Source organism: Tupaia chinensis, unplaced genomic scaffold, assembly GCF_000334495.1.
Source record: "Tupaia chinensis unplaced genomic scaffold, TupChi_1.0 Scaffold000117_2, whole genome shotgun sequence".
In the NCBI taxonomy this organism is placed as follows: Eukaryota; Metazoa; Chordata; class Mammalia; order Scandentia; family Tupaiidae; genus Tupaia; species Tupaia belangeri.
This window is the reverse complement of record NW_006159583.1, coordinates 1,974,520-2,000,376: the sequence shown is the minus strand read 5'-3', so window position 1 is coordinate 2,000,376 and position 25,857 is coordinate 1,974,520. Positions and strand designations below refer to the sequence as shown.

At 36.2% G+C, this 25,857-nt stretch overlaps 1 protein-coding gene across 1 annotated transcript in view; it reads right to left on the bottom strand.

Moving 5' to 3' along the window:
- Positions 1 to 25,857, bottom strand: part of LAMA2 (laminin subunit alpha 2) — a 509,250-nt gene that overhangs the window by 347,820 nt on the left and 135,573 nt on the right. Inside the window, exons 11-12 of the mRNA XM_027770245.1 lie at positions 7,489 to 7,629; positions 4,151 to 4,324 (exon numbers count right to left, since the gene is read on the bottom strand). Coding sequence (XP_027626046.1) covers positions 4,151 to 4,324; positions 7,489 to 7,629 — 315 coding nt within the window. The remainder of the gene's footprint in view (positions 1 to 4,150; positions 4,325 to 7,488; positions 7,630 to 25,857) is intronic.

The window sequence follows — 25,857 nt, the reverse complement described above, 5'->3', positions numbered from 1 at the left end:
AGACATAGAGACAGAAAGCGAGAAATCACCCCCCAGGGGGGATAGTCACGCCGCAATCCCTTCTCCTCCATTCTCCTCTCGGGATCTTGGGCACGCACGCACACGCGCCAGGCGTGAGTTTTAAGCCACCGGGTCCGGGACACGAACCGCGGTCGACTACGTGGGAGTCCAGCGACATAGCCATTACGCTAACTGCTGGTTCCCCCCAAGTCATTCTTCATGGCATCTGACTTACGAAATAAAAGAATCAATCACGGTTTATTTACCCTATTTACTTTTATGGACATGCCATTTTTCCCAAGCATAATGATCTCCTTAATTAATTCACTTAATCCAAGACTTAAATTGTAAGAGGTGATAATGGAGGGAAGGGATTTGAGCTTTACTTTTAAAAATAATTTTAAGAAGTATGGAATAAAAATATTCATAAACACAAATTATACCATTACAAGGAGAGTGGCTGATACTTATTAATGAGTTTTTCACTTTTTTTCAAACAAGACTGAAATCATCCTTTGACTCACATGCAAATCTCAACTCAGGTCATTTCTGAACAACCTAATCAAAACCATTTTTTAACTTTTATTTGTTTGTGGTAAGCATGTAGTATTAATCACACAATATTTGTTGAGCTCCTTTGATGTGACAAAAACTACCCCATCTTATAAATCTCAAACATCCTTCTGCTTCTTTGAATCCACAGTTTTAATTTGGACTCTGTGAAGTAGAACTGAAAGTCAAGTAAGTACAACAAAGGAGTTTACCAGAGATTACTTTTAGAAGCCAAATGCTATTATTTCAACAGACTCCCATAATGTGCATCTTAAGCTAGGCTATAGGTATTCTTGGCAACTACATGAAACAATTTAAAAGCTTCTCTAAGCACAAAACAGAAAGATAGTATAATGTTGTAGAAAATAAGGACTGTTTTGTAAAGAAAAAAACACAAAAGATTAATTTAATAATTTTCAGAGACAGAATTTCAAACCTCAGTGGTTTTGCAGAAACAGCTTACAACGCAAGCCAGATTCTCTGAGAACTTTACAGATGCAGACAATTGTGGTTGGAAGCTGCACTAACTACTTCAGACCACTAGGGTAACCTTAGTAAATGACTGTTTCAATGTTCCAGTATCATTTGGTTTTCTCAAACAGTTAATTATCCCATCTCTGAAATTCCCAAGCTGTTTCTGAATAGTTGTAGCCTTTAGAAACCCAGCAGGATTCTTTGTCCTCTAGCTCTTTCTACTCCGGCTGATTCCATGCTTAAATAAATGCCCTAAAACCAAGCATCAACATTTGCCAAGCATTTTGAAAACGAAATGCTGCCTAATACAGCCCTTTGGGTGCCTGACTTAATTCTCTTTGACTATCTCGATGAAGTGGGAAAGTTAGCACTTAGTTGTGCCAATTGTGCCAAATATTCGCTCACATATGAGAAAAAAAATTTAAATGCTAATGAATTAATTCATAGTTGAAATGATGAGAATCTTTAAAATGAGCAATACAAACATGTACTAAGTTTTTCTGGGCCTGATTTATTATCCACATACATATTGATCATCACTTACTCAAACCTCATTATTCCGAAGGGTAAAAAATGTAAAAATGTTTTGTGGCATATAAATCGTCCTTTGCTAAATTAGCTCATATTTTTGTGTTTCGTTCCAATGAGGAAGACCTCCCTGTTCGCCTAGTGTGCCCCACATGAAAGCACTTGTATCATTTGGGGGACTAGGTTTCTTAAAACAGAAGATGGGCAGGTGGTATCTCCCTCACAAGAGAATAAGCTCAGCCTTTCTCCCTTCTGTTACTAGTAACCTTTTAACCAAGTGACTTGGAAAATGTTTGAAAATTGGTTGTATAAATATTTAGGAAAAGTTAATAGCATCTCATAAATATTTTTCCACTTAGAAATGAACACTAAAAAAGCAGAGGAGAGATTTTGTACCCACAGCCCCTTGGTCATGGATATAAATAAAATTCCGTATTTAAGCAGATGCGCTACTATCTTGATATACTATTTCTGTCAGATTCTGGCAATGGTTCTGATTCGAACAGCAATTACTGGTAAAAAATTTCGCCTCAACTATTTAGAAAAGTGGCTTTATTGAATTTACAAACAAGGCCCTACAATTTTCTATTTCCTTAGCAAGATATTAAATCAACCAAGCTAAGCATGTCATCATGGCTATAATTTACGTGATGTGACATGACAGTTAAGATGTACTGTGGTAATTTCTGAGAGCTTGCAGTATTATTGTAGTATCAAAAATTTATATGGTTCAGTTATTAAGGCAAATTGTTTCATTCATACTGAGATGTCTGACAGTAAACCACCATGGGCTTCCACATTACATTTAAACATATCTTCCACATTCAAACAATTTGCACAACCTGTTACCATTATTTTGTTCACTGAACGGAAACTGGAGCGCAGGCGAGCACAGCTTTTCGATGTGAAAAGGAGCTGCAGGAGAATATGAAGTGCTTCATTGTGGGTGGTTTAAAGAAACAATTCAGTTAGATAAGGAAAGTTATCTTTGGGAACTCACAGCTATGAACAGGATGTCCAAATTCTTTTCTCTGGTGCTATTTAATATCCCATTTGCTTGCTTTCCTTCTGTCAGTTTGATTTTCAGCCAACACACACAAAAAGCATATGACCAAAGAAGAAATGATGGAAAATATGGTAAAGAATATTTCTATTATAAGTTATCTTTAAATAAATGTTACCGCAGTATGAACAGAATAAGCCTGCTGAAACTCATCCACATTTGATCCAAGGCTCGTCTTATAGTGACTCATAAAAAAAAAAAAAAAATCGACTTTCTTTTCATTGTTGTTGGCAATTTTAAGCAATAGAATTTCAAGTCTTACGTGCTATTTTATTCTTGTTAGGAATACAGGAGGTTCCTAAATAGAATAGGATAAAATGACTTCTTGTCATAAAAGGCCTTGCAAATAAAAGTTTAATTAGATTTTTATTATAGCTATTGAATTTTATGCAACATATGCTGTCTCTTTTAAAATACATGTTCATCGACAATGTGTTTTATTTATTTACACATTTTTTGTAATGGCATTTGGAAGCCTGTTTAAAATAAGAAACTGGCCATGAGTTAAAATTTTTCAATCAGCTATAATCACCAGTTCCCATTCATTGAATAACATATGAGCTATTAAGTTTTTCTATTTTAATACTCACATGCCATGAAAAAGACATACTAACCATAAATATACTCTTATTTGTTTAATCATAAAGATTTCTTCAAAAATAACATCATATTATTATAAGTAAAGACTAGGCTTGAATAGAATAAGTTCGCTAAGGGTTTTTTTTTTTGGATTCTAGATGATAAAGTAATTTAACTATCAGGTGATAAGGTATTACCTTTCAGTATTCACATGTAGGATTAAAATACCAAATTGTGTTACAAATTATTAGGTAAGATCAAACTCTGAACATCAAAGTACCTATCTAGATAGAGTTAACTCATGAGAGAAAAAAAATACCTTCATTTCTGAAGCTGCTACATTTGTTTATCTGTGTATGTTTTTATACACATGTGAGTGGGCTTTTAAACAAACATGTGCTTTCAATCTGGCACTTTTAGGGTAGTTTTCTGAGCTCCAGGAAATATGTTGTATTCATAAGTCTCACAGCAATCACTGAATTAGGTACGCGATAAATATATTTTCCAATTGGCATTTATACCAGTGAGAAGAAATAGTAGATATCTTGAATATCAGTTTGAAATGAAATAGAATAGAAACAGATGAGGAAAGATTCAATGTCCTTCCACAGACAACTCTCAAAAGTTATCTTCATGTAAACACAATACAGTATCTTCTAATGTTTACAATTTGTTTTATGAAAATATTCAACTTAGTCATTCATTCGGAAAGTTTACAGGGAATTGCCAGCTATATAAAGTTGTCTATTGGGGTGCCATGGTCCATTAACGTCTTGTATACGTACTTTGCTCATGAGACCTGGGAGAAATGCTGGACTCCAACTCTGCTGGTCTGACAAGTCAGTACGGTCTTTATCTAGTTTAATCTTTCCTTAAAGAAATACTACATGAAATGTCATTTCATGATCATTCAATAAAACAGATTAGCAAGAAGCGAGAGCCACAGGGACTTACTTTGTTTCCCAGGTACGGAGCAGGTGCGCTCCAGTAGTAGTTGCTAGGCAGGGTTCTCCGGGTCTCAGAGTTGCTAATGCTGATCTGCTGGGGTGGATCTAAGCCGTCCTCCTGAGGAGCCACTCGAAAGCGGCCGGAGATGTCCGTCAGATACCAGCCACGCATGTCTTGAATCTTAGAAGAGACAGACAATCATTATTATGTAGAAAAAGTAAATCCATCAGCTTTTCTCTTTCACATTTGTTGTAGTGTTCATTTCTGAAAATTATAAAAACAAAAATTATCAACACTTAGAAAAATAATGAGACTTGTGAATATCATTAAACTTATATGTACTTATTTAGAGGCTCTGAGTGTGTTTTTTTTTTCTTCCTTTTTTTGATGTTTCTACCAATTTCCATGGTACTATGTAACAATTTGTTTTGTTTGTTTTTAGTTTGCTATAGGGTGCATGTGCTCACTGGAAAAAGAGAGTGAGAGAAAGAGAAAGTAAGAAATCACCCTGTAGGATACATACATGGCCATGTCATGATCCCTTCTCCATTCTCCGACATGGCCATGTCATGATCCCTTCTCCTCCATTCTCCTCTCAGGATATTGGGCACACACATAAACATACTTGGTATGATTTGCATGCTGCCAGGTCTGGGACTCAAACAGCTCAGTCGGCCATGTGGGATCCAGTCACCTTAACCTCCACCCAACTCCTGGCCCCTATAATCTGTTTTTATTAATCATTTTCTAAATACCACTTTTTTAAAAATAAAAATCCATTCAAGGTTACAAAATGGTTATAACAGTATATAATTTATTAAATAGTTGGACTTTGAATATCATATTTTCAATACACTATTAATTACTTATTGCTTTTGGAAAATATTTCAAAAAGTGATAAATACATATTTTTAAAGCAGAAAGAAAAATCAAATGTGAAAGAAATGTGGCTTTTCATTCAGCATTTCCTCTCTCACTTTTTAAATTTTCTACTTTGAGGCTTAAGGACATGTGAATCCACCAGTCTGTTGCTATGACAACACTTCACAATACTGTATATATTCCTTCCCATAGGGTCAGGGGTGCTATGGGAAACCATAGACAGACATTCAGGCCAGAAAAGGAAGAAACCTTAAGGGAGGAATAAGGGAATGCATAATGACTATCCTTTACATATTTATACTCCAGCCAAGGTTGGACTTAAAGCTCTGCTTCCAATTTAAACCATCCTACCCAGTGAAGACAAAACATGTTACTGAGGCTTTATGCTGCCAGCCACCAGAGTCCTACTAGACATGGTTGAGTGGTTTGGTGTTGCCAGTGGTGGAGACCAGAATGGTAATGGTGACAGTATATTTAAATTTCTTCAGGTAGACGTTACTTAATTCCTTTGTCTCAATTCTTTGAAATTACTGGGACTCCCTTGGTCCAAAACAGAAATAGCGATCAGGTAAAAATGTGTGGCTAGCTAGACATTAAATACTGTTATTTCTTCTTCCCTTTACAGCATCACTTAAGCATTCTGAGACAGTCAAGTGGAATTCTGTTGATGTAGCTTACGATGACCAGTGCTTGGATACTTACTCTGCCCCTTTGTATTGATCTATCTGATCTAAGTGATCTATCAGTGGAGCAGTCTGGAGGGTGCGGTTGGACCCTACAAACTAAATGAGGAAGTGAGACTTGATGCGTGTTTGTCGTTGACTTCCTGATGCCTGCTCTGAAAGCAATACCTGCTCTGAAAGCAATTTGAAAGGACACAAAGGTTCAAATTCGGACATGAGAGCACCATCAGAAACTACCTATCACCTTTCAGGCTAGATCTAAAAAAGAATAGAGGCAGAGAGAAATATTTGATAGTTTTGTTCAAGATTAAGTTGTTGATTAAACTGAAAAGGAAGAAGTGTTGGGAAATCGTTTATTGGAATAGCGGTCTGTGCAAAACACAATTCTGATCATGTCACTTGTCTGCTTAAAAATCTTTCAATGGCTCCCCAAGTAGAATATCTCAATTTCTCAGCACACTCAATCATGTAAGTTCTAGTTTCTCATTCCCTCTAGGTTTTTTTTTTTTTTTTTTTTTTTTTTTTTTTTTTTTGCTAGCCTGCTTCCTACCACTCCACTCAAGTGGACTCAAGTCCGTCCACAAAGGCTTATCTGACATTCCCAAAGGTCCCTTTCCTTTCACCTCTCTTCTGCAGGGAGACAAAACACTCTCTGCATAGAGATGAAAAGGCATTGGGGACGTGTGGTTGGCAGCTAAGATAAAAAGGTATATCAACCTCAAAGAAAGAAAATTCTAGCTACTACTAAATAGTTTAATAACAAAAACATAACATTTTTAACCCAGCTGATAATGAAGGTATTATCAAAATCCTGTGTCCTTATTTTCTTTGCTATTGGGAGCATGTATTCACCAGAGACACAGAGAGAGAGACAGAGGGAAGAAAAGTGAGAAAGTGAAAGAGTCACCCCCAGGGAGGATGGTCATGCTGCAATCCCTCCTCCTCTGGTTTCCTCCTGGGATTTTGGGCACATGCATAAGCACACATGCCTAGTGTGATTTTCAAGCTGCTGGGCTTGGACTCGAATTTCTTAATCAGCCATGTGGGATCCAACTGCCTTAACCTCCATGTCACTTGCTGGCCCCACTATGTTCCCTTTTAACAATGAAAAAGCCCAAGCATCATCAAATAATAACCTAATGTTATTAGGTAATATGCATTATATGTATGTGGATGATACAGAGTTTTTCTTAAGTTGTATATAAAGATACTTATGGAGGTCAGCAGGTGGTATGGTGGTTAAGGACGCTGGACTCCCACATGGCCGATCGTGGTTCGAGTCCCAGACCTGGCGGCTTGCTTTCTCTCTCTCTCACTCTCTCTCTTTCTCTCTTTCACTCTTCCTCTCCTTCTGTCACTCTCTGGTCAAATTAAAATAAATAAAGATAAATAAAATAATTCTTTTTAAAAGAAGGCATTTGTGAATAAAAAGTGAACTCCTTCATAGCACCTCATGTTTTTCTCTATTAAATCATGTGCCCTTGATGTTGACACAATGTTAATTCCATTATTGTTTCACATAATAATCACAGACATTGAAAGAGTTAATGTCTTCTTATTCTTAGAGGTTCCAGTCCATCCGATGTTACAAATAAAAACAAAAGTTTTGAGTAAAGATACACAAAGAGCCCTCTGAATAAATTACATCACTTCTTCAATGATAACTTTAAGAAGAAGGGCAATATAAGAAAAACTGGTTTTTAATTTTTTTTCCCAAATGAACAATAGCAACAAAGCAGGCCCACAGAGTAGCATACAGAATTAAACGGCATTGCTTACATTGCCATAGGTCCAGTAGGAACTCTGACATCTGTTTGAAACTCCTGAACAGAAACATTCATCGCATCCTTTCCAATTTTCCTCTTGCAAATTGAAGAAGCCAGATTTGCAACGGCTGCAGTCTCCCCCTTCAACATTCTCCTGTAAATAGAAAAGATGATTAGTAACAAAGGGAGATGCTCTTCACAATTAAAGGTTGTGTCAATGTCTATATAAGGTAAATATTAAGTGAACACTCATCAATTCACCTTCTCGACCATGTTTAACGATAATGATAATTTCAAAAAACTGCTCGAGAGCTCCTTATTAAGCTATGTCCTTTCTAACCGGATTAATGGGAAACATAATATGCCAAACTAATGTATCATTTTGATCTCCATGTAGGTAAGAGTGTGGGATATATGTCATGATAAACATGGAAATAGACCAGACTGAATGAAATGAGGCCAATTTGGTTCATCATTCTGTGTTACTGAGCTACTTCATCTCAAAGTGCATAATATATCAAATATAATAAAAGTGAAAGTATAACAGAATATTGATATTATACCAGTTGTAAAATATTTTTCCCATTGCAGATTAAAAATACATGTAAGGGGAACCAGCAGTTAGCGTAATGGCTATGTCGCTGGACTCCCACGTAGTCGACCGCGGTTCGTGTCCCGGACCCGGTGGCTTAAAACTCATGCCGGGCACGTGTGCGTGCGTGCCCAAGATCCCAAGAGGAGAATGGAAGAGAAGGGATTGCGGCGTGACCATCCTCCCTGGGGGGTGATTTCTCGCTTTCTGTCTCTATGTCTCTCTCTGTCTGTCTGGGGAGCGCACGCGCCCTACAGTGAAAATCTCTCCAAAAAAAAAAAAATAAATACATGTAAGGAGTCTTCCAAAAGTTCCTGGGAAACATGTGTTATGAAAAAACTATGCATGGATTTCCAGTTTTTTTTTTTTTTTTTTGCACCAAAACAAATGAATACATAAATTCTATTGTTCTACAAACTTTTTAAAGTCCCCTTATACATCTGAGGCAAGCATACAAACTTAATGATTAGGGGTCAGTAGGTGGTGTGGTGGTCATAGTACTGGACTCCTATATGACCAATGGCAGTTTGAGTCTCCAACCTGGACACTTGAAAACCATGCTGGGCACATGTGTGTGGTTTCCTAAAATCCCGAGAGGAGAATGGAGTAGAATGGATTGTGGCATGGCCATCCTCCCTGGGGAGTGATTTCTCACTTTCTCTTTCTCTGTTTCTGGCGGGTGCTTGTACCCTACAGCATAAACCTAAACAAACGAACAAAAATTCTTAACAGGTAAAGAAATTTAGGCAAATAGTTATAGTATGTCCCTGACTAGACTAAATAGAAAAAGAGGAAAGTTTCCCCAGATTGATTCTCCAGTGTTTGTTTTAACACTTCGTTACAGCTAATGAACCATATTATGAGAAAAATTAATTCTTGTTCAATGACTATTCTCTAGTCTAACACTAGTCTCAGGATGGTGAAGAATTATTTGTTTAGAGGTGAGCCTATAATGTGACCTCAAGTCAGTGAAAGCTGACTATATAACGAAAGATGGGGTAGAGTGTCATCTTTTAATTTAAAGAGTGGTTAATCTTGACAAATATTTCTAAATGAAGGTGTCTTTATTCTCAGGAAACAGATTTTCAATATTGCCAAACACGCTTTTATTTCATATTTACCTTCTTCCTTGAATTCCCTTACTACCTCAATTCTGAAGTTTCCTTTTTTCTTAGAGAACTAACTTCTCTCTCTACTACATTCTCATAGCTCTTTATAAACTGCCTGCTTATAATCACAAAAAAAGCAAAGTTAATTCTTTTATGATTGCTTTCTCCTGCTATATACTATGACCTGTTCAGAGGTAAAACTCAGTCTTTTTTTTTATAGTCCCAGGAAATAACAAGGTTTCTGTACCACAGTGAATATTAGCTTCATAAAATTTTATTAAGTTTAAATGAATCTCTTGGTAGTTGTGTTTTTTATGCATATCAAAGTGCTTAATAAAAATATTTTTGCATAAACCAAGATTGAGCAAAAGATAGGGATAATCAAATCTGAGAACATATATGGAAAAGTAAAAGGGGAGAGAAAAATAGCAAGTAAACATAAAGAGAAATTGGTTAGAATAAACAAAGAGGTTTTCATCATCCCCAAGAGAACAATTTTTTGCAATTACCTTTTTGATTCTTCATTTGTATGATTCATATAAGACCTTAACTGGCTCTGCATTGGCGGGAGCCTTAATAAGGGGCTATTTCTAGTCCCATTCATGTGTTAAAATTTAGCATCTTGATATGCACAGAAATCGAAGAATGTCCACTGATATTCTTGCCAGTTTTTATTTTTAAGATGGATTTCAGGTATTTGAAGATGACAGATGTTACCAAACCTAATCAAATTAAATTCAGACCTCTAGTGACAAAATCTGAAAGCACTAAAGTCGAGAGTATCTTCAAAAGAGTACACAGGCAGGAAAGATAAAACATCTCTGTAATTGTGATTTAGCTGATCCTGTTGAGAACACAGTGTATCTGTTCTGTACACTGTGTTCTTCAGGGCTTGGTCTAATTTACTGTTCATTTACTCTAATTTGAAAGCTTATAATACCACTTTTCTGAAATTCAGACGAAGTTCAATAATTCAACATTTTTAGACATTAATTATATTTTTCCTTAGGTACATTTTAGCCTGATAATTTGACCTTGAAAATTATGATGGAATACTTGAATGTTCAATTTAATTTAATAACCAGAAGCAACACATTAGGGTAGGAATTGTAGAGACTATAAAGATGGGCAAGTCAAAATCTCTATCTCTAAAATCCAACATCTTGTTGAATAAAAAGATAGACTCACAATCAACTATGATGCAAGGTGGAAGATGGCAAGTGATCTCAGAAATCAGTTAAATGATAGGAACATAGGGGAGGAAGCATGAATTCCTATTGTGAAGGTTTGAGGTGGCTTTATACCAAGAGTAGAATTTGACCTAAAGCTTGAAACATGGTTTAAATGTAAATTTAGCAGAGATAGAAATGATAGATTCATGTTAGCGAAGTTCTTGGGGACAAAAAATAATTTAAAAAGTGAAAGGGTCATTCATTATTTATTCTTTCAAAAAACAAATGTACTGAATACTGAATACTCCCTGTATTCTAAGACTCTCACTTGGTACTTGTGATCCAGGGTCTCTATCATCAGATAATAAATATTTAAGGCTATTCTAAGAGATATGGACTTATTCCTTTAGGAATTGGTAAGTCATTAAAGATTGCTCAGCCCAAGGTAAACCAACAGAGCTGTACTTGAGAAACTATGTTTACAGTAGCAGGTAAAATGTCCATGAAATAAGAGATACTGAAACCAAGAAGTCGTCCATCACTATACGGTATAGCCAAGGGTTAACTCAAAAGATTTGGGATGTTCAAACTGCACATTACAACAAGTGTTATAGGGAGACAATCTATCAACCCTTGGAATAGGCTGCTCTGTAAGTGTCTTTGTATACCTGGGGCTTAGGGTCACACAGCTATTCTATGCTGACATTGTGATTTATGATGAATGCCTGATTTTATTCCATTGGCAGTCTAGAGCCACGCTCTATCAGTTTCATCCCTGGCAGTACTGGAGACAGTGGTTAAGGTCACTCATATGTGTATTACCCATCTATGTGACTGATCCCCAGTAAAAATCCTGGGCACCAAGATCTGAGTGAGTTTCCCTGGTTAGCAATGCCCTCTCCATGCTGTCATACATTGATGCTGGGAGAAGTAAACACCATATAAAATTCCTCTGGGAGAGGATAACTGGAAATCTGTGCTTGGTCTCTCCTGGTCTCTTCCCTGTGCATCTTTTGTCTTCGCTAAGTGTAATATGTAACCTTTCATGGAATAAACCATAACATGAATTTAACAGCTTTTTTGAGTTCTGTGAGTCCTTCTAGTGAATCATCGAAAGTGAGAGCAGTCTTAGAGCCCATCGATAGATCATACTAATGATGATCAAATATCTATACCTATAAAAATGTGCTACATAAATGGTGGTGTTCCCTTGATTATTGCGACAAGTATTATGTCAAAGTATTTTAGACCCTATTCCAAGTCCTAAAGCTAATCCTTCACTCTTCCCCCATTCCCAATTCACTTCAACCATCTTCACAAATGATTATTATTTCTTACAGTGTTTACCTAGGCCTTATATAAGATCGCACAGCATGTATGCCTAGTGACAAAACTTAAAGCTTCTAGACTCCCTCATTTTATTCCTGAATTTATACTACCCTTTCTTTTAGAAAGTGATATTTCTTCTTTTTTAAAAAATAGAATTTATTCACTCATTCATTTTAACTTTAAGAGAGAGAGAGAGAGACAGAGAGAGAAAGCGAGAAAGCAAACCACCAGGTTTGGGACTAGAACCATGATCAGCCATGTGGGAGTGTCCAGCGCCTTAACCACCACACCACCTGCTGATCCCAGAAAGTGATATTTCTTCTTAAATTACATTAAATTTGGTTTGAGGTTATCTCTGCAACCTGAGGTTCTAGGTAAGAAACTGCAAGGTAACTTAGTAAGTAAACCAATCAAAATCTAACTTAGGAATATAGTTGTAACAACTGGATCTCAGCAATCACAAGGAACTGAACTTCAACCAGCGATAGACTTCCAGCTTGCCAGATCATGACCAAACAGGGCAAACACCTAGCTGTAACCAGGTACTTTACTTCCATTTTGCTGTTGCTATTGTTTAAATATATCCATTGCTCACGTTAGGAAGTAGAGTTCTCTGAACCTCTTCTGGTTTAGAGTGATGCCTGACTCAGTTTTGTGTTCAAATAAAATAAGTTTAATTTATAATACAAAAAAGTATTCTGGCCCTGTTGTCTCATGGTTAAAGGGAGCTGGATTTCATATGACTACCTGCAGTTTGAATCCTGGCCTTGGCAGCTTGAAAAACACACTAAGCTTTCCTCTCTCCCTCTGTCTCTCTCTGGTGAGAGCACGGACCTTCCAGCAAAGATAAGAATAAAAAATAAAACTATGGGACCAGTAGATGGTGTAAAGGTTATGTTGCAGGACTCTCATATAGTCAACCACAGTTGGAGTTTCAGACCTGGTGACTTGAAACTCACATAGGAAGCTTGTGCGTGTGGGTCCAAGATCCCGTAAGGAGAATGGAAGAGAAGGGATTGCAGCATGGCCATCCTTCCCAGGTGGTGATTTCTCGCTTTCTGTCTCTCTGTCTCTCTGGTGAACACATGCACCCTATAGCTCACTAAAACTCTGCTTTCTTTTGGTTTGTTGGAAAAGTCATGAGACAATTTTGTATAGAAAAACACATCATGGCTTTTCCAACAACCCCATAGATATATGTTCAACATGTAAAAAACTAAATCGTATCAGGTTTTGACTTTCTTTTCCTTTTCTAAACTCCCTTGAGAAAGCATGTATCTATGTCTATATCTAAATAATTTTCTATGTATGCTAGTGTTCCTAAAGATAGTGTTAAAATAACGATTACTAGAGAATCAGTAATCTGATAATCAGTACATTTTACATAATTTAGAGTAGCAAAATGTAAATACTTAAGCATGATGCCCTAGGACTTTCATGTGCACTTCCAAAAAGACAGAGATTTCCAACCTTCTATTAGTTTGCCAGTAAACACAATCTTGGCAACTTGGATTCTGATTCTTTCTATGAGTGTCCACAGAAATCAATACTTTTCGAAACTTCCCTATGACTCATCAACCACTGTAAGCCACCGGTCAGTCTTTGGTTGCATTTTGGATTAATTCTTGGAAGATCTTCTTGATTTATAAGTTCCGGGACTTAAAAATGTTTTGATTCCCAGCTTGAGAGTAAACTCTCTGCTTTCTGGTGAAAAAGACCCCAGAGGTGTTTGTGTCTTTCTGTAATGTCAGACTTTACTGCAGAGTAAAATTTAGCATAGCCAAGCAGTTAGTCAAGGAATGAGAACGACTCATGCTAGCTGATCATCCTGAGCAGTCTCTGCAACTGAAGAGCCAGTTGTGGGTCCCTAGTGTCCCAGATATCTGCCAAGGCTGCACTGACAACTGATCTGATCCATTCCTAGAGGTCTCACTAAGGGTCCAACTATGGGTACTGAGGCCAGGACAGAGGCAGTGGGTCTTGGGCAGTATCAGGTGCCAAGGTCCATGAGTCTCTCAGACAGTGGCTGGAAACTATGTGATCTGCTCATAGTGCTAGGTGGTTCTGGTGAGGGTTCTTCTTATGCCCCAAAGTAGACAGAATCTCTTAGATTAGCATATGTGTCTACAATTAGCAAAGGACAAGTCTATCCATATCTCTAGGGTGAACCAGCACATAGGAAGTTACCAGGTTTGTGTATTTCTTTTACTCCCTCACAAAGTTCTCATTATGCCCTTTTGGTTTGATAGGTGATGGAAGGAATTGATGTGTACATGTCACACTATTTATTGCTCAGTGCAGTCTTGTCACTACAGAATCCATTTCATGAGCCATAGTGTTCTTTACATTGGTGAGTATCTTGTGTAATTTAATATTTTTGCTACCAATATCAAATTAGTAATAAATTCTCTGCATATTATTTCTCATTGATCTTTTTTTTTTTATGAGGGGACTTCAAAATGTCGAAGGCAAAATGGAATTAAAGTATGAGAGGTTTTTTCAGAATTATTTAATTTTATTTACTGTTATTATTATCTTTTTTAATGTTACCATAGGGGACATGTGCGAGAGAGTGAGAGAGAAAGTGAGAAAGCAAATTGCCAAGGCCAGGATGGAAACCTTGGTCAGCCAAGTGGGAGTCCAGCATCTTAACCACCATGCTACCTGCTGCCCAGTATGAGTTTTATTTGTTTGTTTTTGTTGTGTTTTGTTTTGCTATAGGGAGTGTGAGCTCACAAGAGAGACAGAGAGATAGAAAGTGAGAAATCATCCCCTGAGAGGTGGCCACACCGCAATCTCTTTTCCTCCATTCTCCTTTCAGAATTTTGGGCACTCATGCACATTCACCCAGTGTGAGCTTCAAGCCTCCAGTTCCAGGACTCACACCACGTTGGCCATATGGAAATCCAACAATGTGGTCCCATGAGTTTATTTTAATGCAGAAAATTTGGAAATCCATACATAATTTTATCATGATAAGCAATTTCTGTGAACCTTTTCAAGACTCTGGAAATTATTCATTCACCAAATCATAGTTGAGCACCTAGATATATGGCATTATATGAAGTACTGGAGGGAATAGAAAAAAAGGGATTATAACAAAGGAAATAAGAGAAATGAACAGGCAAATATAATATGAAGTAGAATAAAATCACTGGCACCAGATTCATCACTAGTTTCCCACAGCCTTGAAGGATAAATAAGACAGAAAAGTCATAGCGTCAAGCTAAAAAGATCTATATCAAAGTTTTCATGAGAGCATTAAAATAGGCTGTTACTACAGCATTTTACTTTTTCTCTGGGATGTATCCAGATATAAGGATACTTACTAAAGTTCATTTACAGAGATAGATAGATTAGATAGATAATAGATAGATATAGACAAACAGTGAACCATTGCTTTTGTTCTTTTCTTGCCATTAATATTGTGAGATTGGCAGAGACCATACCTTACAGCTTGTTATCATCCAATTCTGTCCCTAAAGCACACATATAAATATAAATCATCCTAAATATCTAATAATGATGGTCTGAGTTTCAACTTTCCATCCTAATGCTATTTTAATTATTATGAGGTTTGTCTTTCTTTTAACTATAAGCCTATCCCTTAAATGTACTTGCCGTCTTGAAGTTTATGAAATAGGATAATTTTCAGAATGCTCTAAGCTTTCTCTCTAGATAGAAAATTCTTTTTTATTGAGGAGAGTTTATGTGCTATAATTCATATATGAGCTCACTGGAGAGACAGAGAAAGAGAGAGCGAGAGAGCAAGAGAGAGAGAAAGCAATGAATCATCCCTCCCAGCGTCACATTGCAATCCCTTCTTCATTCTCCTCTCAGGGTTTTGGGTACACATGAACACACTGTTGGCCTGAGTTTTAAGCTGATGGGTCTGGGACTCGAACTGTGATCGACCTTGTGGGAGTCCAACAATGTAACCCTTATGCCATCTGCAGGTCCCAACATTCATAATCTTTTACATCACATTTACATTTTCTCAAAACCAAATATTCTTTCATTGTTTATTTCCATATCATTATTCTAGATGATTAGATTAACAAAAAAATTAAATATGAACCGCTAAGTCAATGTTTTTCCATCGCAGATAGTTTATATAGTCAATATTTTAGTATTCTTACAATTGTAATATTAAAAAGGTGTCGCTTTATTTTAGACCAGTGTTCTCAATCTATTCAACCTCTTTTTCATTATGTTCCTTAGGAATTGACTTAATCATTTTTCATAATCATCTTTACCAGGTAATTTTATTTTACTAATTTATTTCTGAAAGCTTATTTATTTATTTATTTCAAGAGTAAGAGAGACACACAGAAAGAGAAGCTGAGAGAGTAAGAGAGGAAGAGAACACTCACAATAGAGTCCTGATACTGATCAGTTCCCAATATTCAGCCACCTCTGGCTCATGGGCACATGTGTGCCCAGAGAACTTAGGGAGGTCTCTGGACTTAAACGAGGAAGCTTTCCATGTGGACTGCCTCACAAAGCATCACATCTTACCCTTAGGCTGCTGTGTGACTAGTTTTGTAACTAGCTATACTTTATGTACAGATGTACTATGCTTGCCTTATACATAAAATTACTATGATATTTTTGCTTCTCAGTTACCAATTTTTATAAGCTTTGGGATAAATGTGTTCTTAGATACATATTTTCATTAAACATATTTAGCTAAGTGAGTAATTAAATATGTCATAACCCAACTGACAAAAAATTTATACTGACTACCCTTTCATTCTTTGGTATTCTTTTCCCATGAAACAAAGTGAATTAGAAAAAACCCTACTAGATTTTTAAATATTTTATTCCTTGATGTCAGAGACTGTTGGGTCAACATCAATTTTCTTCTGCTATAATTTCCTCAGGATAGTTTCTCTCTGGAGAGATAGAATCACAATAGTTCCCTGTATTCTTTCTCATGCCTTTTTATAAACAAGGTAAAACTTCAGTAGAACATGCTTAACTGTGATTGTTAGTCAACTGGGAATTGAACTGACAAAGTTTCCAGGAATATCTCTAGTGACATTTGAGTTACTTTTTTGTGATAATTGCTTTTGGAATGTTGCAGTCATGCTTAGTTTTTTTCGGTGTTTCTAGTCAATTACAGGCTTTCCTCTGTTATGATCTTCATACTAATGAATTATAGTACTAGGAGAAGTTAACAAAGGAAGGATAATTAGTTAATTAGCAATATTTATTGAGTATGTACTCTTTAACATACTATTTCAAGGCTAGATTATAGATTAGGTGACTTGGAGAACAGCGAGAGAAGAAAATAAATAAAAATCACATCACGCTTTTTAAAAGCTTAGCTTTTAATATTGTCAAGGAGAACCAAAGCCAATAGCAGTTAAAGCAGTAAAAACAAATGTTATTAAAAAAAAAAACAAAACACTGAAATATAAAAGAGAACTTGGTATAGAACTAGCCTTCATTTCAAATACAGCCATGATAAGTGGGAATTTAGAGCCAAGGAGCAGCTTGGTAGGGTTAGTGGATGCAAAGTTACCAAGAGGAAACATTCAGAATAGGGGAGATTCTTGCTAAGCCAAATCTAGTAAAATTCTTGTTGAAGGCAAGCCAAAGTGATCAGATATTAAGAGTGGGGGATTCTAGGGGCCGGCAGATGGAGTGCTGGTTAAGAAGCTAGACTCCCACATGGCCGACCAGAGTGTGAGCCTAGTGGTCTAGTGGCTTTTTTCTCACTTCGCTTCTTACTCTCTTTCTCTCTCTGTCTGCCTCTCTCTGGTAATGTATGTGTGCCATAGCAAACAAAATAATACTAACAACAAGTAAGTAAAATTAAATAAATAATAATTTTTTAAAAAATAATGGGGATTTCTAGATAAACCGATTTGCTGCAACTGGGCTAGGTTTGTGGACAAGAACCACAGATGGCACCTAGTAAAAACAAAACAGGCAAAACTGCACAAAACACAAATAAAACTCAGAGGAGGCTGTTTAAAGTGTGGTCAAGGAGAGTCTTTGTCAATGTGAAAAACTAGCATAGTAATGTTCAAACTGTAGCTATTGCCAAGAGAAAAATTCCTTTGTGTGCTTTTTATGCTGAAAATTCTACATCTGTAATTTAGAGTCAGGATAAAGTGTGTAAATTGAAGGTCCCTGTAAAATGCCCAGGGTTCAAACTTACATTAATGAGGTGAGCTTTTCTGTACATGAATGAAAAGTAGAGAGAAATCTAAAATGATTTAAATGCTAACTTGTCATAAAAATCCCACCGCAGAAAACAAATGGAAACTTCTCTCTAGTTGTGAAAAACAATATAAACATAAATACTTAACAGTAGGTATTTATGAGTATATTTTACATTTGTACAGGGCTAGAATGCTATAATTACATCTGTTGAGAGTTAGGCTGGACAGATTCCATATCATTTCATAGATTATAAAGTGAAATCAAAGAGGTTAGGCAGTTAACTGTCAAACATCACAATTTTGAATTTTTCTCCCTTCCTTCTTTCTTATGCATGAGTCACTGTGTTATCTTCTCACTGTGCAATGATGAAGAAAATATATAGGGTTCATATCATCACCAAAGGGAAGATAGGCATAAAATAGGATTGCACATTGCAAAACGATCACAAAAGAAAAGAAAAAGGTGTGAAAAAGTGATTATGTCAGGAGAATGATTTATGTTGGAGGAATCGCTTCTTAGCCTTTCAGCTAAGATCAAGTGTATATTGGGGGATCCAGGACAGCTTTGCTAAGAAAGTGGAGGTTAAGGTGAGCCTTGATAAATGTTGGCCAAGCAAAGAGAAAAGGCTGGAGAGGAGGTTTTCCAAGCAGTCTGAATAGAATCTGTAAGATTCCAGTTACAAAGAGCTTATATAAGCAAGGCTGGAAGACGATGACTGAAGCTCAAGAAATTTCTGGAGAAGAAAGCTAAGGCAGGATCACATATGTGTATTCCTGTGGGGCACTTAAAGGAACATGCAATAAAACACAAAGCAAAACATGATGAAATACAGTCGTTGATTTCTAGTCTTTTTCTTCCCTATTTATCTATTTTAAGATTTTACAAAAAACAAAAGCACATGTTCCTACTTAGAATAATGTCAATTTACATTATTTATCAGATTCTTCTACTGACCATGAATGGATAATATAACTCTAAACTGCTGTAGAGCCATGTTCTAGCCCATGGTACTTGAAATAAGCAACTACCAAAAGTCAGATAGCACTTAACATTCAATTCATTTGTCTTGTATCTGAGATTGACCTCCCTCTTGCAACTTGTAAGAGACAGAAATTTAAAAAATTAATAATGCATAAATGTCAAACACATTTTAATGTCTTGAACAAGCATTGTTTCCATACTTTGAAATGTGATGATGATGTGTATTACTACCACTATCTAAATAGTGTAAGAGAAAACCTGATGTGTAAAGATAATAGTGTAGTTGACATTGCATTGAATTAAGAATGTCATTCACTTCTTTTTAAATTAGAAAATCCTTTTTTTGTTTGTTTTGAAAAGGTTTTTGTGCTATGGGGCATGTGCCTTTGCCAGAAAGACAGAGAGGGACAGGGAAACAGAAAGCGAGAACCCCCCACCCCCACCCCGGGAGGATGGCCACACCACAATCGCTTCTCCTCCATTCTCTTCTTGGGATCTTTAGCATGCACGCACATGCGCCTGGCGTGAGTTTAAGCCACTGGGTCCGGAAATCAAACCACGGTTGACTACATGGAAGTCCAGCAACTTAGCCATTACACTATTTGCTGGCCCCCAGAAAATCCTTTTTTACTTTCAATTAAAGACATTTTAAATTAAAAATTAGCATCAGAAAGGTGCTTACAATATACCATTCATTACCTGCAACCTAAGAGTATAAAATACATTTTCTATGTTTGCTTCAGATACAGGCTTTTAAAATTCTGTATTTAAATTTACTGACTTATTCATTTATTTGAATTTGACCAGAGAGAGATAAGGAGAGAAGGAAAGGAAGAGTGAGAAAGCAAGCAGGTCTGAGAAGTGAACCACAATTAGCCATGTGAGAGTCCAGCACCTCAACTGCCATGCCACTGGCCGGCCCCACTTCAGATATAGTTTTAAAAAAATAATTAGATGTAATTGAATTTCATTTCACTTCTGTTATATTCCTTTCCTTCTTTCTCCAGAGCTAACTATTATTATAAAATTGTACATATTGTATGTGTGTTATACCTTTTAGTGTTATATAGGTGTATGTCCAGAAATAATACAAAACTGTTTTGCATTCTGTAACTTCACATAGATGATAACATAATTACATCTCTTTCTTCACTTCACCTGAAGTTTCCGAAATTTATCAATGTTTATGCACATATACCTGTTTCATTCTCTTTAATGTTTCTTTTTCTCAGATTAAAAGAATATATCACAATTTATTTTTGCTATGTATATTTTATATTTACTCTTTTTTTAAATTATGATGATCTCAAGTAGGCATGTGTTGCAAATCTTTTAATACATCTTTGCATAAGTCATAAATGTCTCTTTGGGGTAAGTGTTTAAATGCGAAACTGCTAGCTGACAGGGCTTTGTTCTGTTCAAAGATAGTAGAGAAAGCCATATAGCCCTCCTAAGTTATGGTACTATTCACCTGAATAATAGTCAATACTTCCTTTTCTCCAGATTTTCACTGGCACTTGATATGATAAGCTATTTCCTCATTTAAAATGTTTTCCTCATAAGACTTTAATAAATTCTTCTGTGTTCAATAATCTCCTTACTAAAATATATAGATCATTTAATTTTGTTCTAACGACTTTGGACTACCAGGGATGAGCACTCACAGTAGATATATCTCTAGTTTTAATACTTTTCTTTTGTCTTGGTGGTGGGTAGATTTTCTACTATGGGCCCTGGTGGTAATTATCTTTTCTTTTCTTAAGACTGAACATGTATAATTCTTGATTAGTTCCTCATCTTTATACATTGAATATTACTATTCTTCAAATCTATCTTACCTCTGACAACTTCTGAAGAACATGTGTTGAATTTTATCATTCTATCAATAACTTAGCTTCATAATTTTATTTCCTTACCTCCCTATGCCAATTTATAGGTAATTTACATATTACTTATTCTCTATCTAGCAGTTTCTAAATGTCTTGTTTAACCTACCTACTGAGTTTTTTTTAAAACTTTGATTTCTAGAAATAAATTATATTAGTTTCTTTTCCAAATCTGCATATTCTTTCATTTTAATTTAGTGTCCTATTTACATTGTTTTCTTCTGTTTCTTCTTCATTTATTCTGTAATCTCCTAATTGTATCTTTATGATTGTACATTTTAACCTATTTCCATTTATGATTTTATCATAAAATTATGATCACATATTTTTATGATACAATTTTTTTAGATGACCTGGTTCTATTTCTTAGTGTACAAATATTTTGAAACCTGTGCCTATCAGTTTCCTTTTGCAGTTATTATTCTTTTCTTCATTGTATTGCTTTATGATGAGTTCAAGTTCGGTTAAGGCTGTATTTCCTTTTCTTATGGGAACATCATTTGCTTGGCTTATTGAAGAATTCTAGCACATAAAGGGAAAATAAAATCAATCCCATTTCCACGTGGTACAGTGGTCTAGAGATTTTTTTTTTTTTTTGGAGAGATTTTTGCTATTGGGCACGTGTGCTTGCCAGACAAACAGAGGGAGACAGAGAGACAGAAAGCGAGAAATTACCCCCCAGGGGGAAAGGCGACGCTGCAATCCCTTCTCCTCCATTCTCCTCTCGGGATCTTGGGCATGCATGCACACGCACCCAGCATAAGTTTTAAGCCACCAGGTCTGGGACTCGAACCGCAGTCGACTACATGGGAGTCCAGCAACATAGCTATTATGCTAACTGATTACTCACAAGGTATTAACTCTTCTAAACCTAGAGCCTCAAAGAAAAGAAAAAGTTTCTGAGCTGCCTCTCCATGTTTGTAGGAGGTATTAGAAGCAATTTCCTTTTCTCTCCCTGAAAGCATTTCTAGAGCCCCACTGTGACTTTAGCTCCAGCTGTCCTCTGCGGAACCAGTGCTAGTATCAAGTGAGAACATTACAACTCCACATTCAGCCCTGACCTTGAACTAAGACTAGCCTCTTATACCCCATCCATCCCTTGACACTAGTGCTCAGTTTTCCTTGAGCTTGTGATTAACGTAGATTTTTAATCTTTGATGTGATTCCTGAGATTTTTCCTTTTTTCCCTGAATGTAAATATTTGTAATTTATTTGCTCTGCTTAACCAGCATATCTTTGTGACTGAAGCAGCAGAAATGGGAAAGGTGGTATCCACAGCAGCTCAATGTGGCATTTTTTCCAGAACAGCAGTCATTGAAAATGGAGGCCGAAGACTGCATAAGGAAGCACTTCCTTGAAATGTCTTCATATTTCAGTAAAGGAGGTATTTCCTTCTATAAAATTAGGGCCAGCAGATGACATGGAGATTAAAGTGGCTGGATCCTTTATGGCTAACTATGCAGTTCAAGTATTGGACCTGGTGGCTTGAAAAACATACCAGATGTGCATGTATGTGTACACCCAAAATCCTGAGAGGAGAATGGAGGAGAAGGTATAGAGTTTGACCATCCCTTATAGAGAAGTGTGTGTGGGGGGGTGCTTAATCACTCCCCCCTGTTTTCTCTGTTTTTGGTGACACATGTTCTCACATGCAAAAATTCAATTAAAAAATCATTAAAAAACTCTTACACATATATTATAAGGGAATAGATGTGCAAATGTTTGATTGGTATGTATTTTGTAGGTGAATACTTATATAGACATTATTTTACATAATTCAGATTCCATTTACAATTTTTTAAAGAATTATTTTTTTTAACTTTATTTATTTTTAAATTTGATCAGAGAAGGATAGAGCGAAAGAGACAGAAAGTGAGAAAGCAAGCCACCAGGTCGGAGACTCAAACCGAGGTCAGCCATGTGGTAGTCCAGAGCCCTTAATCACCATACTACCTGCTGGCCTCTCTATTTACAAATGAATACTTGTTCAAAGTTACTAACTTTGATATATTAGATGGACATGTATGTAGATAGTCTTTCTATTAAGCCAAAAAATATTATTTTACTTGAATTTAATTTTCTAGTGTTTTAATCGCTCAATAAAATGCTGCCTCTTAAATAGCATTTTGATTTTCTGTTTTTTTATTATTTATTTTATTTTATTTATTCATTCATTTATATTTTAATTTGACCAGAGAGAGACAGAGGGTGAGAGTGAGAGAGGAAGTGAGAAAGCAAGCCACCAGATTCAGGACTTGAACCCTGGTTGGCCATGTGGGAGTGTCCAGCGCCTTAACCAACACGCCACCTGCTGGCCCCCTCCTGTTGCTTTTAATAATCATTTGATACATCTATGTCAAATTATGTTCCTACAAAATAGAATGAACTATCTCTTCACATTTCTCTCTACACTAATAGGTGTCTTCTCAGAACTTACTTGTATATATCTGGTTGAAATACTGAGCCATTTACTATACTTACAAATAAGAGGTTAAAGGCACTTAATTATGGTAGTTTGTATACACATTGTGGTATAATTTATTATAATATGTTGCAATATTATAATTTTGTGATAGCATTTATAGGCTACATAGATGTAACTTGTGCTTTTTAGGGGGATGAAGATATTTCTTAAAATATGCTTTTACGGGAACCAGCATTTAGCATAATGGCTATGTCGCTGGACTCCCACATAGTCGACCGCGGTTTGCGTCTCGGACCCGGTGGCTTAAATCTCACGCCGGGCGCGTGTGCATGCGTGCCCAAGATCCCGAGAGAATGGAGGAGAAGGGATTGCAGCGTGACCATCCCCCCTGGGGGGTGATTTCTCGCTTTCTGTCTCTATGTCTCTGTCTGTCTGGCGAGCACACGCGCCCTATAGCAAAAAAAAAAAAAAAACCTCTCCAAAAATATGCTTTTACAACTTTTTATCAAAAATAAATTTAGTTTATAAGAACTTAGAGTTATCTGTTTAAAATATCACTTGATTGAAAGGCACTTTTTAATGATTCTATTTACCTAACTTTTTATTCTCTTTTATGAGTTCTTAATTACTGTTTATTGAGCATTTTAATTGTCTGTGTAGAGCTTGATGTAACTGTGTGGGAGGCATTTTTCTTAGGATTGTAATTATTCTCGGTACAATATTGAGTTAGATATACACAGACAGTAAGTGGCTCAAGAAGCTTTCCCTCAGAATTCTGCTAATCACTGCAGCTCTCTTCTTGCTATATTTATGAAAGAAAATGAAATAAATGAGGTTGACTTGCCTCATTCATTTCTAACGCTTCACTTGCAAATACCAGACAGCACCCTCTGTGACTCATAGGCACATAAAAATATTTTCTTTTTTTCCTTTGATTTCCTATATACTAGACTCAAAAGATTTCTCTTCTATTTTAAGCTTAGCTTTGCTTACTCTTTATCCGAGTAACTAGTAAAGATTAGAGATTTTTGTGGGGTTTTGGAAAAAGAATAAAGCACATGCGAGTTAAGTTTTGATAAATACCAGGGAAGATGTACCAAAAGCTTGTAGGACTGCCCTAAAAGACATGCAGGATGGAGAGGGGAAGTGTCCTTAAGCAAGCAATCACTCATAGGCTGCTGTACCATCTTGGTCTACTAGAGTAATTTCTCATTCCAGATAATATTGGAATGAAAGGTACTAGATCTAGAAAATGTACTATATAACAACATGTAACAGCTCTTTACTATGAGTATGTGGGTTTCTGCATAACTGTGTAATCAGTTTTATGGTTTCAATCATCCAAAATGGTACCTACATTACCCCTTATATAACATATACCTATTATGTAACTATTAGAATATTTAACTATTTCAGACAGTATATAAATATAAAACATTAAAACTAGTATTTACTACTTTTTTGTTGCCGTTGGACATATTTTTGCAGTAGGGTGCGTGTGCTTACCAAAGAGACAGAGAGAGACAAAAAGAGAGTGAGAAATCATCCCTTAGGGTGATGGCCACCCCACAATCCCTTCCCCTCCATTCTCTCAGGACTTGGGGCATGCAACCACATGCACCCAGCTTGAGTTTTAAGCTGCTGGGTCCAGGACTCTAACCATGGTCAGCCATGTGGGGGTCCCAGCAATGTAATCAATTATGTTATCTGCTCGTTCCTTACTACTGTTTTATGGCTTAATGTTAGTAGAATGTTAGTAACTAAACATTAATATTAGTATATACACATACACATATATCAATTATAAAGATATAATATTTTACAGTTGCCTAAATAAGACTAATGAATTAATTAAGGGGATGTTTTTTCTAAGGTTCCACTTACGACTGAAAACAAAAAACAAGAAGTAACTGTTAATTGGGCATCAGTATAGCATGCCAACTTTTTCAAATAATTCTTCATTCTCTCAGTTAATGTAACTATATACTGTCTGATCAGAATGTTACAAAATTAATTAGTTTTATCATTGGAGACTTGTGTATGCCTCTCTGTTTCTTCGATGTCTATTAGCAAGGAGTATAATGCATCCCTCCGCGTTAACATGATGAGCTATTAACCAAGTGTATGACAATAAAGTTGCACTTCTAAAAGTACTCTTGGGAAGAAATACTGGGCCTTTAATCAATCCCACCAGGGCTTTGTACATTTTTGGCAATTAAACAAAATGGCTTGACTATGGTGAGTATTTTAATTCCCATATGGATTCAAACTTCAGAAGATTATATAAAAATCCAGAATAAAATCCTTGTTGGAATTTTTTTAGAATTAGAAGGAAAAGTAGATTTCGATGCATCATAGGCTGATATACCCCTTAAAGGGCTATTATTTTTAGTGCTACATATTCGGCTTTTTTGGTTTGTTTTTTAATTAAAAGACTAGTTAGACAATGGGGTGAAAGGTGTTTTTGTTCTAAACTTTCATGACGTAAGATTTATCCCCTTAGTATTTGTAGATTTTTAGACAAATGGCAGGTAACATAAATATTTTGCTTTCTTAAACCTGTTAGGCATTTTCTTTTCTTTTCCTTTTTCCTTTTAGATTTTTCTTTTTTAGAGGGTATATGTGCTTGCCAGAGAGAGACAGACAGAAAGAGGGGAAAATGGGAAATCACCCCTCAAGGGGGATGGCCACAATGCAATCCCTTCTCCTCTATT